This window comes from Bos mutus, chromosome 4 (assembly GCF_027580195.1).
Source record: "Bos mutus isolate GX-2022 chromosome 4, NWIPB_WYAK_1.1, whole genome shotgun sequence".
Lineage (NCBI taxonomy): Eukaryota > Metazoa > Chordata > Mammalia > Artiodactyla > Bovidae > Bos > Bos mutus.
Window position 1 is genome coordinate 72,846,000 of NC_091620.1, and position 17,123 is coordinate 72,863,122.

Sequence of the window (17,123 nt, forward strand, 5' to 3'; positions counted from 1 at the left end):
TACTAACTCAACATGAGAGAAAAAAACCGTTAATACCTAAACATGACTTCCTAAATTGTAAAATGCACTTAATAGATGATCTCTTCCTCTGTACATTACACTCTGAGATGAGGAAAGTAACAATGAAATAAAGCAGAATGTGATTAAGTGCTATAACAACAGGTTCAAGTGCTATGGTGAAATACAAAGAAAGATGATCATATTTGATAGGAGAAAAGCAAATTTCATTGAAAAAGAAGTGCTTCAGATGGGCCTCAAAGTAGAATAGGAGTTTAAAAGATAAAGATGGAGAAAAGAATAGTCTAGTAATGAAGGGAACAGTGTAAGTAAAGATAACATGTCAGAAAACAGAGGTAGAATTTGGTTATAGTTGTATACAGAAGCAAAATTAGAGAGACATATACGTGAAGACTATTAGCATCAAGACTTACTTTAAATAGGAAGGTGAAATTAGAAAATGGAAAAATGTATTTAAAAGTACATGCTGCCTATTAAGTAATCAAATATCATGAAGAATTACTCCAAAAAAAACAACGTTTTCTGGGGGTAAAACTTCATTTTATATCTAGGTATAATTTCACTCTTTACAGTTTTCTGTATTTTAATACAAAAATTTAAGTGAGAAAAATCTAGATAGTAAGAAACTCAACAAATGTGTATGTAGCCTTATTAAAATGATTAAACATGATTCAGAAACAAACAGCTACAAACCTCTACCCATTTATAAGCTACTAAAAATTTAGCACTCTTATTTCTGTTTTATAGAACAGCAACCTTCACTAAATCTTACTTTATCTTTTGCATTTTTATAACTAGTCTCATCACAGTGATGATTTCAAAGCAGTTTGCAAACATTTTTCTCCACTCCATTTCAATCTATAAAACACATTAAAAATTTTTAATGTTTTTTTAATTAAACTTAGATCCTGCTACCTTTTCTAGCTATTAATACTATCCATAATTCTCCTGTCTTTCCTGTAAAACTGTCACTTCCCTTCTAGTCATCTTCATAACAGAAAAAACTTACTTTTTTACATTTTGAAATATTTTGTTCTTTCTCCCCACTTTTTTTCCTTCTTTTATCATTAACCTTAGAAACCCTTGAAGCAGTTAAAGTAATCGATGTTGGGGTATGCTGAAATGCAGTATATAATTCCACAGGAACCTCATCACCACTCTCAGTTGCACTGGTATCACCATCTTCCAAGACAAAATAAAAATTATTGCACAAATAATATTTCTATTTCAAACAATAAAATAACATTCTACATAACAAACTATTATGTCTCTATCTTTCTGAAGAATAAAAGTTTTTCCCCCACTTCCTCACTCATAGTAAGACACATTTAAATGCAAATTACAAATATATTTCTTATACATTAATCTAGAAAGGATACAAAATCTGACAAGGTACTCAGATGGTGTGACCATGGGAAACAGACACCTACAAACATTGCCAGTGTCTGTAATTAAAACTTCTTTATGAAGGGGAATTAACTGAGCCATATCTAGCAAATTTCTATATACACTTACCCTTTTCACCCAGCAACCCCATATCTAGGGATCTATCCAAAGATAAAATGGGACACGTACAAAAAAAACAAAAAACACTATCTAAAAGGGTTTCACTGACCTTCCTATTTGTAATAACAAAAACAAGACAAAACAAAAATGCTAGAAACAATTTAAATATTCAAACAATTCAAAAAACTTATCATTATTCAAAACCACTTGTATTGGTGTCAACATGTTTTAAAAGCCGCAGTGAAAGTTTAGCATATGTTACACCTTTAAATCCTATTCCTAAAAATAAAATATATACTATTCCACGTGATCAACTAATGGATCGCCATCTTTCTAAAGAACAAACATATTTTACTTCTTTAAACCAAAAGGTTATCTATGTGCACGAAAATATGATTTTAAATTTTAATTTTGTTTTCCATATATTCTAAACTAAATACTACTGTTCTATAAAATCTATAAAAAAGAATATTTAAAATGTATACCTGAGATAGTAAATTATACATATAACCAATGTTCATTAGCCAGGGGTTTATATCTGACTAAAAACACGCAGGGCACTTATTCTCTCAGTCATACTAAAGTTCATTTACTATAGATCCTTTTTACCTACCTGACATATTTTCCCTTTTCCGGCGTTGTAGTAGCACCGCCCTCTCTTTATCCAAACTCCTATAATTAAAATATTAACATATTTATCAAGCTTTCATAAACTTAGATACAAAGCAGATCTGTTTTAAATGTGATAAAAACTTTATGATTTCTCTAGTATTCTTATTGAAAAACGAACAACATAAATTATGTGTACTATCACTTGCCTTGCAGTTTAGATTTGATTAGCATAATTAGCAGTAGATGCCAATTAACTGACTCTGTTGTGTTAAGAAAACAATTTTTTACTTAGAAAACCAGACTCCTCCGTCCTTGGGGATTCTCCAGGCAAGAATACTGGAGTGAGTTGCCATGCCCTCCCCCAAGGGATCTTCCCAATTCTGGGACTGAACACAGGTCTCCGTTATTGCAGGCTGATTCTTTACCATCTGAGCCACCAGGGAAGCCCTACTTTTTCCCAAACTGAATATTTAAAAGCAGAAGTTTAGGGGGAAATGGTAATATAATTATTGCACTATTACTATCTGCCTAAATTATTTCCATTTTTGAAATGATAAACACTAAATAATTACTATTTGCCTAAATTATTTCCATTTTTGAAATGATAAACACTAAATATTTAACAACTAAAATATTTTATTAACCTGTTCCAGCCTCCACTCATGAACTAGAACATCCATAGTAATTGTTTTATTTGCCCCCCTCACCACCCTTGCAACGTTTTCCCTGTCTAAACTTATTAGTCTAAAGGTCAGATACCTAGATACAGTTATTTGGGAGAATAAGGGCTTTAGACTGAAGTACCTGCTACTCAGACTTGCCTTAATGTCTAGTAGGTCAAAACTATCCTAGCATTACTGATAACTCTAGTTATCACAGAATGACAGCCAGTTATTGCTGACGTGACTATCCTCATTAATGGTCAGTTTTTAACTAACTCTTACTGAATTCATCAGTAGATATTTACCTCATGATTAAAAATAAAAGAGTCTAATATGTTAAAAAAAAAAAAAAAACAACTCTCTGGCAAAAGGCTGCTGCTGCTGCTGCTAAGTCACTTCAGTCGTGTCCGACTCTGTGTGACCCCAGAGACGGCAGCCCACCAGGCTCCCCCGTCCCTGGGATTCTCCAGGCAAGAACACTGGAGTGAGTTGCCATTTCCTTCTCCAATGCATGAAAGTGAAAAGTGAAAGTGAAGTCGCTCAGTCGTGTCCGACTCCTAGCGACCCCATGGACTGCAGCCCACCAGGCTCCTCCATGCATGGGACTCTCCAGGCAAGAGTACTAGAGTAGGGTGCCATTGCCTTCTCCTCTGGCAAAAGGCTAGTAACTATTAAAGGTGAAACAAAGTCACATAGAAAAACCTCACTCATAAGCAATGAAAAGTATCACAGTGAGATTACCATTTCTCATTTAGTTAAATCAGCAAAAATCCAAGTCTATCAAAAACTCTGTTGTGAGGCGGGGGAAAATAGGCACGCTTATCCATGACTGGTGGAGATTCAAAATTGAACAGTTCCTACTGGAGGGGAATTTGGTGGTATCAGACAAAATTTTACACATACACTTACCCTTTTACTGAACAATCTCACTTCTATTTGCAATTACAAAAGACTGGAAACAACTCAAAGGTCCACTCAAAGGGCTAAAGTATACAACATGTAAAAGATGGAGCATCTTGAGTTATAGGAAGAAGTTAATTTCTATATTATTAACATGAAGTGATCTTCAGAACAAATTTTTAAGACAAAAGACTACTGTGGCAAAAACTCTATGTGCCACTGCTTATCTAAGTAAGGAGGGGAATACAAATATACATGTTCATATCCGTACTTCCCTGGTGGCCCAGTGGGTAAAGAATCCGCCTACAATGCAACAGACCTGGGTTTGATCCCTGTGTCAGGAAGATCCCCTGGAGAAGGAAATGGCAACCCAATTCAGTATTCTTGCCTGGGAAATCCCATGGACAGAGGAGCCTGGTGGGCTACAGTCCATGAGATCACAAGAGTTGGACATGACTTAGTGACTAAACCACCACCGTGTGCATATCTATTTCTAGTATAACAAAAATTGGAAGGAATAATTGATTTTTTTAAAAACTGTTACTTTCAAAGTCAAAGGAACAGGAATGATGGGACTACTTCTTACATAACTAAATAAGCATATGACTATACAAGTAAGATATAAAAAGTAATTCTTTAAAATTATTACTCATCCATTTCTCATAGGAAGTAAACTGATACAACTACTCTGCAAAATAATTTGACACTTTTTTGAAAAGTTATTTTTAATTGGAGGATATCTGTTTTACAATGTTGTGCTGGTTTCTGCTGCATGACAACGTGACAATTTCTTATAAAACTAAACATGCAACTGGGGCTTTGCAAGTGGCCCAGTGGTAAAGAACTCTCCCGCAGTGAAGGAGATGGGGTTTCAGTCCCTGGGTTGGGAAGATCCCCTGGAGAAGGAAATAGCAATCCACTCCAGGGTTCTTGTCTGGGAAATCCCATGGACAAAGGAGCCTGATGGGATACAGTCCAGGGTCGTAAAAGAGCTGGACACGACTGAGCAACTAAACAACAACAGCAAACATGCAACTACCAAATGATCAAGCAACTGCACTCTTGGGCATATACCAGAGCAAGCAAACCTTAGGTTCACACCCCAACCTGTACACAAATGTTCACAGCAACTTTATTTGTAATAGCCAAAAAAGTGGAAATGACCCAAATGTCCTTCAGTGGGTGGTTAAACAAACTCTGGTACATATATACCATATAACACTAATCTGAAAAAGGAAAAAAAAAAACCACAAAATACTGATAAGATGCCACAAATTAGCTGGTTTTCCAGGGAATTTTGCTCAGTTAAAAAAAAAAGCCAATCCCAAGAGGTCACATATTGTGTAATTTCATTTCTGTCTTTAAATGACAGAATTACTGGAATAGACTATAGATAGATTAGTGGTTGCCAAGGGTCAAAGATCGGAGTGGAAAGAGGTGGATACATCTAGAAAGGCAACATGAGGGATCTTCGTGATTGAAATTTTTTGTATCTTGACTATACCAATGTAGTATACTGCCTGTGATATTGTATTAACAGTTTTTCAAGATGTTACCACTGGGAGAAATTGAATAAAGGACGCAAAGGATCTCTGTATTATTTCACAAATGCATGTGAATCTACATTACTTGAAAAGGTTAACTTTTAAAAAATCAAAAATAAAACAACCAAAGCCTGAAGTGTGTAGTGTGTAAACAGTAAAATTCTTTCAAAAGAACTTAAACACAATAAATTAACTATACATCCCTATGGAAAATATCTAAAGGGGGAAAAAAGTTATAAACTTTTTATATAATCATATTGTTGGTGATAATGTTGGTACTGTTACTCTGAAACTGTTATATTCTTCTATGCGATTAAGCAGTTGAGAAAATTATGTGATACTCTAATTACACTACTGACTGCATTGTTGAAAACTAGCATACAAGGAGACACAGATGGAATATAGAAACAGTAAGATGAAAACCTTGTACAGTTGACCCCTGAACAATGAGAGGGTTAGGGGTGCTAAAATGCAGCGTGTGTAGTTTTGTAGTACTTACTATTGAAAAAAATTCACACATAAGTGGGCATGCATAGTTCAAATCCATGCTGTTCAAGGGTCAACTGTATCCCTAAATTTAAATTGCAATTATCAATATAAGCACCTGTATTTTATCTTAAAAATAAACAGACAAAACTTATAGTAGACTAGCTTCGTCTACTAAAAAGACATAGGAACACTGAGAAGACCAGTAGGAAGGAATATTACTAGCTCTCAGATTCTGGTCTTGAAAACCTATTCTGAGCTTGGGGCACAGAAGTATAAATAAGCCTGAGATATCTTGTCATGCTGATAACTGCAATATGCTGATACTCAATATGTTTAAACCCCTGACTTCTTAAAATTCTTTTCATTATTCTAAAAACAGATAAACACTACAAATCAACAAGCATTTATCCTGCCATTCCTCAGTAAAATATAAAAGAACGGAACAGTTAATACGGGGAAGTTCTACAGAAACAGTCCAGCTAATAAGTGATAAGCAACAGAATTAACACATCACTTAATTTGCAACCAACCCCTAATAAATTAATAGATCTTAAAAATGACTATCTATGGGTCCCATTCATATATTACGTGTCACCTGATAGAATACAGTCTATGTCTATGTCTTACCCCCAAAAAAGGAGGGGGATCTAAATCTAATCACACACTATTTACAGAAATATAGAGAGAAAACTGTTAAATCATGAAAATGGAATTGGTAAACTCACCAGGATAAACAATTCATTCCCTTAAAGAAACAAACTGCAAAGGAGATTGAGGTTGGTGGGGTAAAGAGTATAGGTTTAGATTACTAGAGACTTAAAAGAGATGTATATCAACGATCAATACTTTAAGAAAGGCTGGGGCCTTTCCTGAGGGCTCAGTGGCTAAAGAATCTGCCTGCAATGCAGTAAAAACAGGAGACTCAGGTTCAATTCCTGGGTTGGGAAGATTTCCTGGAGAAAGAAATGGCAACTCACTCCAGTATCCTTGCCTGCAGAGTCCCATGGACAGAGGAGACTGGTGGGCTACAGTCCAATGGGTCACAAAGAGTCAGACACGACTAAGCACGAGCATGAATGGGGGCTTCCCTAGTGGTCCAGTGGTAAAGAATCCGCCTGCCAAGGCAGAGGACACAGGTTTGATCTCTGATCTGGGAAGAGCCTACAAGCTGCAGAGCAACGAAGCCCATGTGCCACAACTATTCAGCCTGAGTTCCAGAGTCCTCGCGCTGCAACTACGGAGCTCATGTGCCACAACTACTGAAGCCCCGACGCCCTAGAGCCTGTGCTCCCAACAAAAGAAGCCTCCACACTGCAACTGAAGAGAAGCCTCTGCTCACCTCAACTAGAGAAAAGCCTATGCAGCAATGAAGACCCAGAATAGCCAAAAATAAATAAATAAATAATGTTTAAAAATAAAAAGTGATCATGGTATCTCCCCTGCCAGGTAAGTATAATATTTATTGTAAGTCTGTCTTTTTCACTTGCATCTCTTTTCTACCTTAATACAGTTTTAACTTATGAGGAATCTATATGTAGCTTGGAATTGAAATGACTTGAATACACACTAATTCCACTTTGATCTGACACCATGAAGTACTAATTAAGTCTCAGGTATTGCCTGTTTCTTAACCCTGAAGTTGAAACTCAATATCAAGAATTTGAAACAAATTAACTTGGGAAGGAATGTAAAGATAACATTGTCTGGTTTGGCCAGAGCATTATTAGTGTGTTAAATAGTAATAAAATTTTTTGATGTGCTGTTTCAGTTTTCAGTAGCGAATAGATGTGTTTATAGAAGATCTTAATAAAACTTGAGACTTGAGTAAAAAAATAAATAAATAAAAATAAAAAGTGGTTAAATGTAGCAGATTTTGTTGCAAGTATACTAATCGTTTTGTGATTACAGATTTTTGTTAAGAATTCTTTTATCGATACATACTGAAATATATAAACAGAAATATATGTATACTTAAATATATATACGGATACATATGAATGGAATAATATAGTTGAGATTTGCATTAAAATACTTGAAGGAGAAAAATTCACAGCAGTGTAAATGAAAAGATTATTGAGAACTTTTGAAGCAGGGTGGTAGAAACATGTGGGTTCCTTATACCAGTACTTTTATATAGGTTTGAAATGTCCATTTAAAAAGATTTTTTAAAAACACAGAAAAAGAAACGGCAAGAAAACACATTATTGCCAATAGGTGGAATAATAGTATAAGCCCTACAAAACTGTGTATTAGAAGGGAAGGCCATTGTAATAACTTTTTAACATAATGTGCAGTCCACTGAAAAAAGATGTCACTTAGAAAATGCACCAGGATTTTATGCATTATTAAAAACCCTAGATAGAAAATAAACCATGACACATTATCAATGGAAAGATTCTTCCTGATTTTAGGGATGTCAGAATGAAAACAAACAAAACCCCAAATCATAAAAATGAAGCCCATATTAACACAGTATCCACTAATTGCTTAATCTAGAATTCATATATAAACTTCTAGTAACTAAAGATTACCTCGGTAAAATTACTGGCAGTTTTACTACATGCACAACTTACCTAGGTTGACAACGTTCACAAAGATATGTATCAGGAATATGCTGCCTGTCAATCCCCATGCAGTCAATATGTTGCCAAACACTTTAAAAAGGAAGGGGGGAAGAAAAGCAGAACATACAAAATATTATTAAAATCATACTTAAATTAAGATTTGACATTCTATTTAACTATCACTTAATAAGTGCCTATTTTGAGTTTAGTAGTATAAAAGGTAATGTGAAGAATTCATAGAAATATGTCCTCGGGAAGATAAAACTTTGAGATGTAAAAGTAAGAGGACAAATAGGGGATATCATCTACATGATACAAATTTCTAAAGCAAATATAATATTAAAATGTAAAAGGTACATATTTTATTACAAATCACAAGCTGCAGATATCCACACTATTTGGTATTAATGGGAAAAGCATCCTGGAGAATAATGGGACTTGAAGAGAACCTCACATGGGAAATTATGAAGACAGAAATGTCACATAGCAACATTTTCTCAAGTAGATGGATATAGAGAGCAACAGTCAGAGGCAGTTAATGTATTTGAAGAATGTTCGTTTTGAGAAACAGAGGGGAATAAAATTCAATTAGTAAAGTGTATTTACAGTATATAGAACCTGGAATGTCAAAGTGTGTGTAGCACTCCTCTAACTGGCAACAGGTAACAACCAGAGGTTGTTTTGATGGTATATAGTATTTAAAAAAATTTTAAAAACTGAAAGTATAAAAATCAACTAAAAGGCTTTTCCAACATTCCAGATCTAAGTTAAAGAACTGAAAGAACTAGAATGATGGCAGAGAAGATGAAGTTAAAGAATCCAAGAGTCATTCCATGAAGATAGAGACTAAATTTATTATGAACTCTATTTTTAAGAGTAATACATGGAGCAGCTTGAGGCAAACTTCTCAAGTTTGAGGCTATTTTATGGCCAAAACTTTAATTGGTCTATAGCTGATATATATGCCTGTTCTAAAAATAATCTTATTCCTTATACAGTAATGAGCTACTTTTAATATATATAATTTATACATAAAAGCTACTAAGTTAACTGCTATGATCTTGCTCTTTCTTAACTGAGGATGTTGGGACAAGAATTGGTAGAATGTAAAGATAACTGTCTATATATCAAAGATGATAGGGGAAAAAAGTTTAAAAGAAAAGCAAAGCACTTGATGAGAGTTAGGATAACAAATTATGTTAAATTTGGGGGGTAAGTAATTGTGTCATGGAGACAATAGTAGAAATAAAACTAGGAAATGAATAAATATCAGAGCTCTAGTTGGCAAACTTGAAAGAGAGTATGGGCAGCAGGTACATGAAAATACATAGAGCCAATGTAAAACAAGAATAGAGGAAAAAAGATTAAGCCTGGTAGTATATATTATACTCCAGGTTAAGCAGTAGAAAAGTAGAATAACAAAAAATTCATAACAAATAGACCAGTTGCTAAAAAGCAAATACCTTGAATAATCCAATATATGTGAACTGGTCCTTCAAGAGTTTGTAGATAGGTATAAATCCTAAGAACTATTTCACTATTTTCTAATAGATATAATTATATATTATATATAGATCATTGCAATTAATCAAAAGAAAAACACTTTAGATTATGCATTAGAATAAAAATACTGTCAAATGGTATATAATTTATCACAAAAGACAAAAATCAGCTATGAGATATTTTATATGATTGGTTAAAATATGAATTGAGAGTTGCTAAGTAATTAAAAAATAATGAGGAAAACAAGTTACCAGTGAAGTTATGTTCTTTGATTTTAAATTTACCTCCTGAATTAACTTACTGAGGTGATTGCTCATGGTAATAGTATGTACCATAAGTTTAGTTGTTAATTTGAAAAAGTATCACAATATAGTTTATTAAAATTAACTCAAAGTATTAATATTACAACTTTCCATAAAAATAACATCAAATTTCACATTTCACTTAAGACTAATTTTCCCCATTTTTGGCAAAGGTAAATCACCTTTTTGAAATATAACCCTAACTGCATGTTTGTATCAATTACATCTCACTCCTAATCACCTAACTTAACAGATGGGAACAGATTACAAATAATGCAAAGTAATGTATATTTGGCTCAACAAGGCCAAATATTATACTCACATTCAAATATGAATACTATTTCAAATAAAATAATGAAGCTATGCCTTAAGGACCAGATCCAGGATATTCTGAAAACTATCAAACTTTCTTACCCCCTACAGTGCTTAAATACTGCTTAAATACTCTCTGCTTCCCAGCCTATGCAGGGGATGGACTCAGTAACTTTCAGGTTGAAATCCTACTATTCCCTCTCCATCCTCCCCAACTCCCTCCCACCAGAAAAAAAGATAAAGAAAGAAAACAAAACCCCACTTTCTGTCCCAATCACACCTTCTCTAGGGGAGGAGGCCTTTCTTGGTGGTTGAACCAGGGTTGGGGGAGGGGAGACTGTGGTTCTGGTTCAAGGAGACTCCAGAGTGCTGCAAGGTTCAAGTCAAAAGGAGGTGAGAGAGTCAGGTCAAACAAACATCAATCAAATGTATAATTCCCCCAAACTGGAAAATCACAGTTGACTATACAGCACAAATAATTCCAAAGGAAATACACAGGACTCAATTCTCCTCTCATTTGTATCTTGTCTACTTTATGTAGTGTATTACTATTGAATGAGTGAAAAGAGAGGTGTGATTCTGTATACAGTTTAGAACTGATTGCCTATTACTCAATTAACAAGGATTTCCAAAAAAACTCTTAAGATAGTTTTTTTTTTCTTTCTTTCTTTCTTTCCCATAGGGGCACTTTCTAGGAGCAAAACAGATTGCAATGATAGGAGCAGAAGGATCACTTTAAAAATTCATTTATCAGTTCCTTTCAAAGCAACTTTAATTATCTTTTCCAACATTAACAATCACAAACATTAGGAGCATTCAAGAAAACAAGCAAACAGCATGAAATATTTTACCTGCATTTGTCACAACAGATCATGTATCCATCATCATGTGTAAAACCACATATGCACCTGGTTACATCAGTACCATAACTTCCATCCTCAGATGTGCTGATTGTAGTAGCACTGGAAGTTTCATCAAAATTAGGAGTGGTAAAGATGCTTACTTCATTTTTGCTAATAAGAACTGATGGAGGAGGGGAAGCTGGAGGTGTTGGAGGAGGACGAGCACCATAATTATGGTCCTGGATAATTAAACACAAACACAGCACAATGTAATTTCAGTAACAGTATGATCTAAGCAACTTAAATAAAATTCAGTCTTTAACCTATTTGAGAGAGATGAGATTGGCCCATTTCTTCCTTAATATCTTTAAAATAGTGACTTGCTGAAACTAAATTTTAAACCATAATAAATGAAAATATCTACCTACAACCTTGGTCATCTTCACAATACAAGATGTGAGAATAGTGATGGTTAAAAAAAATAAACACAAAACCCTTAGAAAATAGAGGCCAAAGAATAACAAAAACAATTACAAAAGACATATTGTCACTAGACAGTATACAATAGGGATTTTTAAAGTTTGGGTATTTTTTATTCTGGTCCAAGTGGTAAAAATTTCTTTTTTTTTTATATTTTATTTTGTTTTTTAACTTTACAGTATTGTATTGTTTTTGCCATATATCAACATGCATCCGCCACAGATATACATGTGTTCCCCATCCTGAACCCTCCTCCCTCCCCGTACCATCCCTCTGGGTCGTCGCAGTGCACCAGCCCCAAGCATCCAGTATTGTGCGTTGAACCTGGACTGGCGACTCGTTTCATATATGATATTATACATGTTTCAATGCCATTCTCCCAAATCATCCCACCAGTCCAAAAGATTGTTCTAAAAATTTCTGATAATGGCAACTCGATAATACCACAAATGTGTTCAGTTCTGCAGCTGTTTCAGTCTATACTCTGCCTCTTACTAGCTATGCAACACTCGATAAGTTAACTTAGATAAGCTTTCATTTTCTCAGCTATGAAATGGGGATGAAAATTATACCTATGAGGTTGTTTTTGAAAATTAGATAATATATGTAAAAATACATATTAGTCAAGCTAATATATATATATATATCAAAAAATATATATATATGTCAAGCTCAGCACAGAGCTTGACATATAAGAGCTAAATCAGTGGTAACTATATAATTTATCATATAAATTACTATATAATTTAAAATCAACAGTAGATAGTATAATTCTACCTACAATCTTTTTATAGAGAAGGTAAAGAATTATAACACTTAACTAGTAAAAGCATAAAAAGCAAAATAATAATACTATAAAAATTTCTAAGGAATTCCTCTTATAGAATTTTAATCCCTTGAATAAATATAATTAGATCAATGACAAATTAAACTACAAATTATATACCTAATTGTTTAGATAGTATAAAAAGTCTGCATTTTAAATATTCAGTTTTAGGCATAACACCACATACATCAACTTTCAACTTTTAGATGTAAAAAATACAGATTTATATACAGATATAAAAAAACCTTCCAAAGAAATGTTTGACACTTACCGCATAGGGCAAACCAATGTAACTGTGTGAATGATGCGAGCTGCTGGTATATAACTGGTGGGGATAACTGTTGGATTTCTCAACTACCACAGGGCTAGCTTCTACGGATTCTGGTCTGGAAGGAAAAACATTGCATCAAAGAGAATTCCACTCAAACACTTACTATATTGGCTATACAAATAAAATGTCTTTAAAATGTCTAAAACATAGACACCCTGCAGATATGACATACCCTATCTAGAGTCCATGTTATAAAAAAAACTTTTAGTTAAGTACAATAAATGTCCCATCTTCAAACTCTGATATAGTTTCCCTATCACTGAAAAAATTACTAGACATTAAAAATCACTTAATGTACTCAGTGGCACTGGAGACACTATGCACAGGGGTGGACAAAAGTGGTAGAAATAATTTAAACAAGACTGAGGACATACTGAATCCACATGCATGGACCCCAATTTGAATGTGAAGTATACATTTCAATGTTCAAAGCTTTATGTGTGTGTTACTATGTCAAGATATAACAAAGTCTTGGAACTATCAGAAAAGCTAAGGAAAGGAAACCTTACAATGAACCAAGACTTGCTTATGAAAAAAAATGCAACCAGTAGCTGTGGTAGTGTCAGATTAGCAGTTCTGGCCTCATAATGACTAACTGATGATGAGCTCACCAACCACTGACAGTAACAACTCACCTACTATGGTTGACTTCTAAGTTCCCTGGTCTAGCATTTTATGTACATCACCTGCCCAGATTCTTCACTTGTATCAATCCTCCTGGAGCCCTCATCTGACAATTCCTATTGATCAATGTGGCAGTGAACCTACTTCTGAGGGCAATTCACACTGAAATTAATTTCTCCCTTGCACAAACACAACATGACTTATTTCCATGCCTTTATTCTTACCAAGCCACTGTTTGAGATGATTTTTTCAAAACCTTTATCAAACCTCTTAATCAAAACCTTTCCTTAGAATTTAATACTATTTGAATTCTTCATGGTTTAAGGCTGCTTAATGCAGTTACAATCTAACTGGTCAAATTTCTGTTGTCAACTACTTCTCTCCTCAACTCATCCCTTAAGCAAATTCTCAGTTTTGCTCTAAGTGACTATTACTTGGGATCCAGTGTGCTACAATCAGGAGAGAGAGAGAGACATAAACTAAGGTCAAGCAGTTCTGAAGGAGATTATAAAAGAAGAGTCTCCAAAATATTCTGAATCTTTAGAAAACCAGTACTCACCTAATAGCTATGCTGTGATGTTAAAAATTGACTTGTTTAATCTTTTAAAGAGAAATGTGTTTAATTCCAAAATTAATTCACGTTTACTGTACAAACTTTAAAAGAGACATAACAAGAAAGTGAAAGATCATGTCTTCATCCAAACCTGATAGACCCATGTTAAGATGCTTTGTATCCTCCTCTATATTTGTCTATCCATAAACACATCTCACCGTTTTTTAAAAATGAGAATATACAATATGTATTCACAATTTGGTGCTTCCCTGATGGCTTGTGTGTGCGCTCAGTTGCTTCAGTCATGTCCAACTGTTTGTGACCCTGTGGACTGTAGCCTGCCAGGCTCCTCTGTCTGTGGAATTCTTCAGGCAAGAAGACTGGAGCAGGTTGCCATGCCCTCCTCTCCAGGGGATCTTCCATACCCAGGGACTGAACCCACATTTCTTAAGTCTCCTACATTAGCAGGCAGGTTCTTTATGGCTAGCATCATCTCGGAAGAATTCACCTGCCAATGCGGTAGACCCGGGTTTTATCATTGGGTGGAGAAGATCCCCTGGAGAAGGAAATGGCAACCCACTCCAGTATTCTTGCCTGGAGAACTCCATGGACAGAGGAGCCTGGCCAACTACAGCCCATGGGGTCCCAAAGAGTCAGACACAACTTAGCGGTTAAACAACAACAAATTCACAATTTGCTTTTTCAACCTTCCAATGTTAACACATAGTGCTGTCTTATTTTTTATAACTGCTTATTTCATTATATGAATGTACTATAGTTTATTTAATAAATTCCCTACTGGATGTTTAAATTGTTCCTATTCTTCAGTGTTAAGGCATCATTGCAATTGTATACTGTTCTATATATAATTTTCTGTTTATATAATGGTATTTCTACAACATGGATTCCTTGAGGCAGACATACTGAACAAAAGGATAAAATTCACATAAAATGAATAGATAAACTGCTTTGATTACAATATAGATTCCTTTCAAATTATTTTAAAAATACACAGCAGGAGGACTTCCCTGGTAGTCCACTGGTTAAGAATCCACCTGGCAATACACGGGATACCAGTTTGATATCTGATCACAGAACTAAGATCCTATAGGCTCCAGAGCAACTAAACCTGACTGCCTCAACTACTGAACTCATGTGCTCTGGGCCCATGCATCACAACTAGAGAATCTGTGTGCCACAGTGAAAGAGCCAATGCAGCCAAGTAAATAAATACATATTTTTAAAAATACAGACTGCGACAGCAACCATGTCTGGTCGTGGGAAGGGTGGCAAAGGCCTCGGCAAGGGGGGTGCTAAGCGCCATCGCAATTAAAAAGAAAAAAAAAGAAAAAAAAGAAAAATACATAGAGGGAAAAAGTAGAGTTTTAGCAATTCCTGATTATTAGAGCAACATGTAAGAATTATGGCCATTATAGAAAGAATCACTTTTAGGGATTTAGAATGTGGCAAGAAATTTGTATTTTGGAGTAGATAATGGGTGTGAATTAAACAAGACTTTCAGCCCAAATACAGATAAACTCAAGCACGTAAACAAGCCACAAATCCTTTGCATAACCTCATGATTCAAATTAAAGCTATACAGTACTATTCACAATTGCTAAGACATGGAAACAACCTATATGTCCATTGACAGATGAAAGGGTAAAGAAGATGTGGCACATATTATACAATGGAATACAACTCAGCCATAAAAAAGAATTAAATAAACTATTCGCAATGACATGGATATAACTAGAGATTATCATACTAAGTGAAGTAAGTCAGACATAGAAAGACAAATAATGCATGGGGTCACTTATATGTGGAATTTAAAACATGGCACAAATAAACCTATCTATAAAACAGAAGCAGACTCACAGACATAGACAACAGACTGGTTGTCAGAGGGGGAGGGAAAGAGAGAGGGATAGACTGGAAGTTTGAGGTTAGTAGATGCAAAGTACGACCCAGAGGGATGGTATGGGGAGGGAGGAGGGAGGAGGGTTCAGGATGGGGAGCACATGTATACCTGTGATGGATTCATTTTGATATTTGGCAAAACTAATACAATTATGTAAAGTTTAAAAATAAAATAAAATTTAAAAAAATAAAATAAAATGGATAAATAACAACATCCTCCTCTATAGCACTTAGAACTATATCCAATCTCCTGGGATAAACCATAATGGAGAAGAACACAAAAATGAATGCATATGTGTATAACTAAGCCACTTTGCTGTACAGCAGAAATTAGCACAACACTGTAAATCAACTATACTTTAATATTTAAAAAAAAAAATTAAAGCTCTAAGTACTGAAAAGCTGGCAATGCAAGAAGGCAGAAACACTTCATCAAGATCTTCATTTCTATGCTGATACTTACTAAGAGTAATTTTAAAAGGCAACAATGTAAAAAGAAATGGGTTGACACAGTTTAAGAATTTTCCTGAACTGTAAGATAGTATTTAACAGAAAACGAAAACAAAAAATAGGGCACCAGACATTCTTAGAAATGTTCTTTAAAAAGTCCCATGGTGCCAAATATCCTCAAAGCACACAGTAAATCTGAAAACAACTTTGTGACAAATACCAACAGTCAAACATCCTTTAGATCCAGTAACCCCGTTATTGGAAATTTATTTTAATAAGATTAATTTCCACTAATCAATTACTCACAGAATTGAGATGTTCTTTGTAATCCTATTCCTAAAACCAGGTATACAAGTAGAAATTATTTAAATGTCCAACTAGTAGAAAATGATTAAATTTGAGCAAACCTACTATATTTACACAAGGACAATGCACAGCAAGAACTCACAGTAAACAAAAATTACTACATTATGGTTATGGGAGCTTTCTCAAAATCTCCTGAACATTAACACAAAGCTTTAATAATTTTTTTATACTGCATGGCTAAAGAGATAATATACAACAGGTTTTTGTGTAAATAGTTGTTACAAGTTTTGCCAAGAGAACACACTGATCATAGCAATACCCTCTTCCAACAAAACGAGACGATTCTACACATGGACATCACAGGTCGTCAATAATGAAA

General features: G+C 34.5%; 1 protein-coding gene across 7 annotated transcripts in view; it reads right to left on the reverse strand.

Annotated features, from left to right (window-relative positions):
- Positions 1 to 17,123, reverse strand: part of KMT2E (lysine methyltransferase 2E (inactive)) — a 91,253-nt gene that overhangs the window by 39,171 nt on the left and 34,959 nt on the right. For 6 of the 7 annotated variants that reach the window (XM_070369647.1, XM_070369643.1, XM_005901446.3 and 3 more), the window contains 5 exons: positions 12,832 to 12,946; positions 11,264 to 11,493; positions 8,305 to 8,385; positions 2,138 to 2,196; positions 1,028 to 1,200 (listed from right to left, as the gene is read on the reverse strand). In XM_070369647.1, coding sequence (XP_070225748.1) covers positions 1,028 to 1,200; positions 2,138 to 2,196; positions 8,305 to 8,385; positions 11,264 to 11,493; positions 12,832 to 12,946 — 658 coding nt within the window. Of the gene's footprint in view, positions 1 to 1,027; positions 1,201 to 2,137; positions 2,197 to 8,304; positions 8,386 to 10,692; positions 10,782 to 11,263; positions 11,494 to 12,831; positions 12,947 to 17,123 lie in introns of those variants that run through there. The other variant, XM_070369648.1, reaches the window with a different exon arrangement.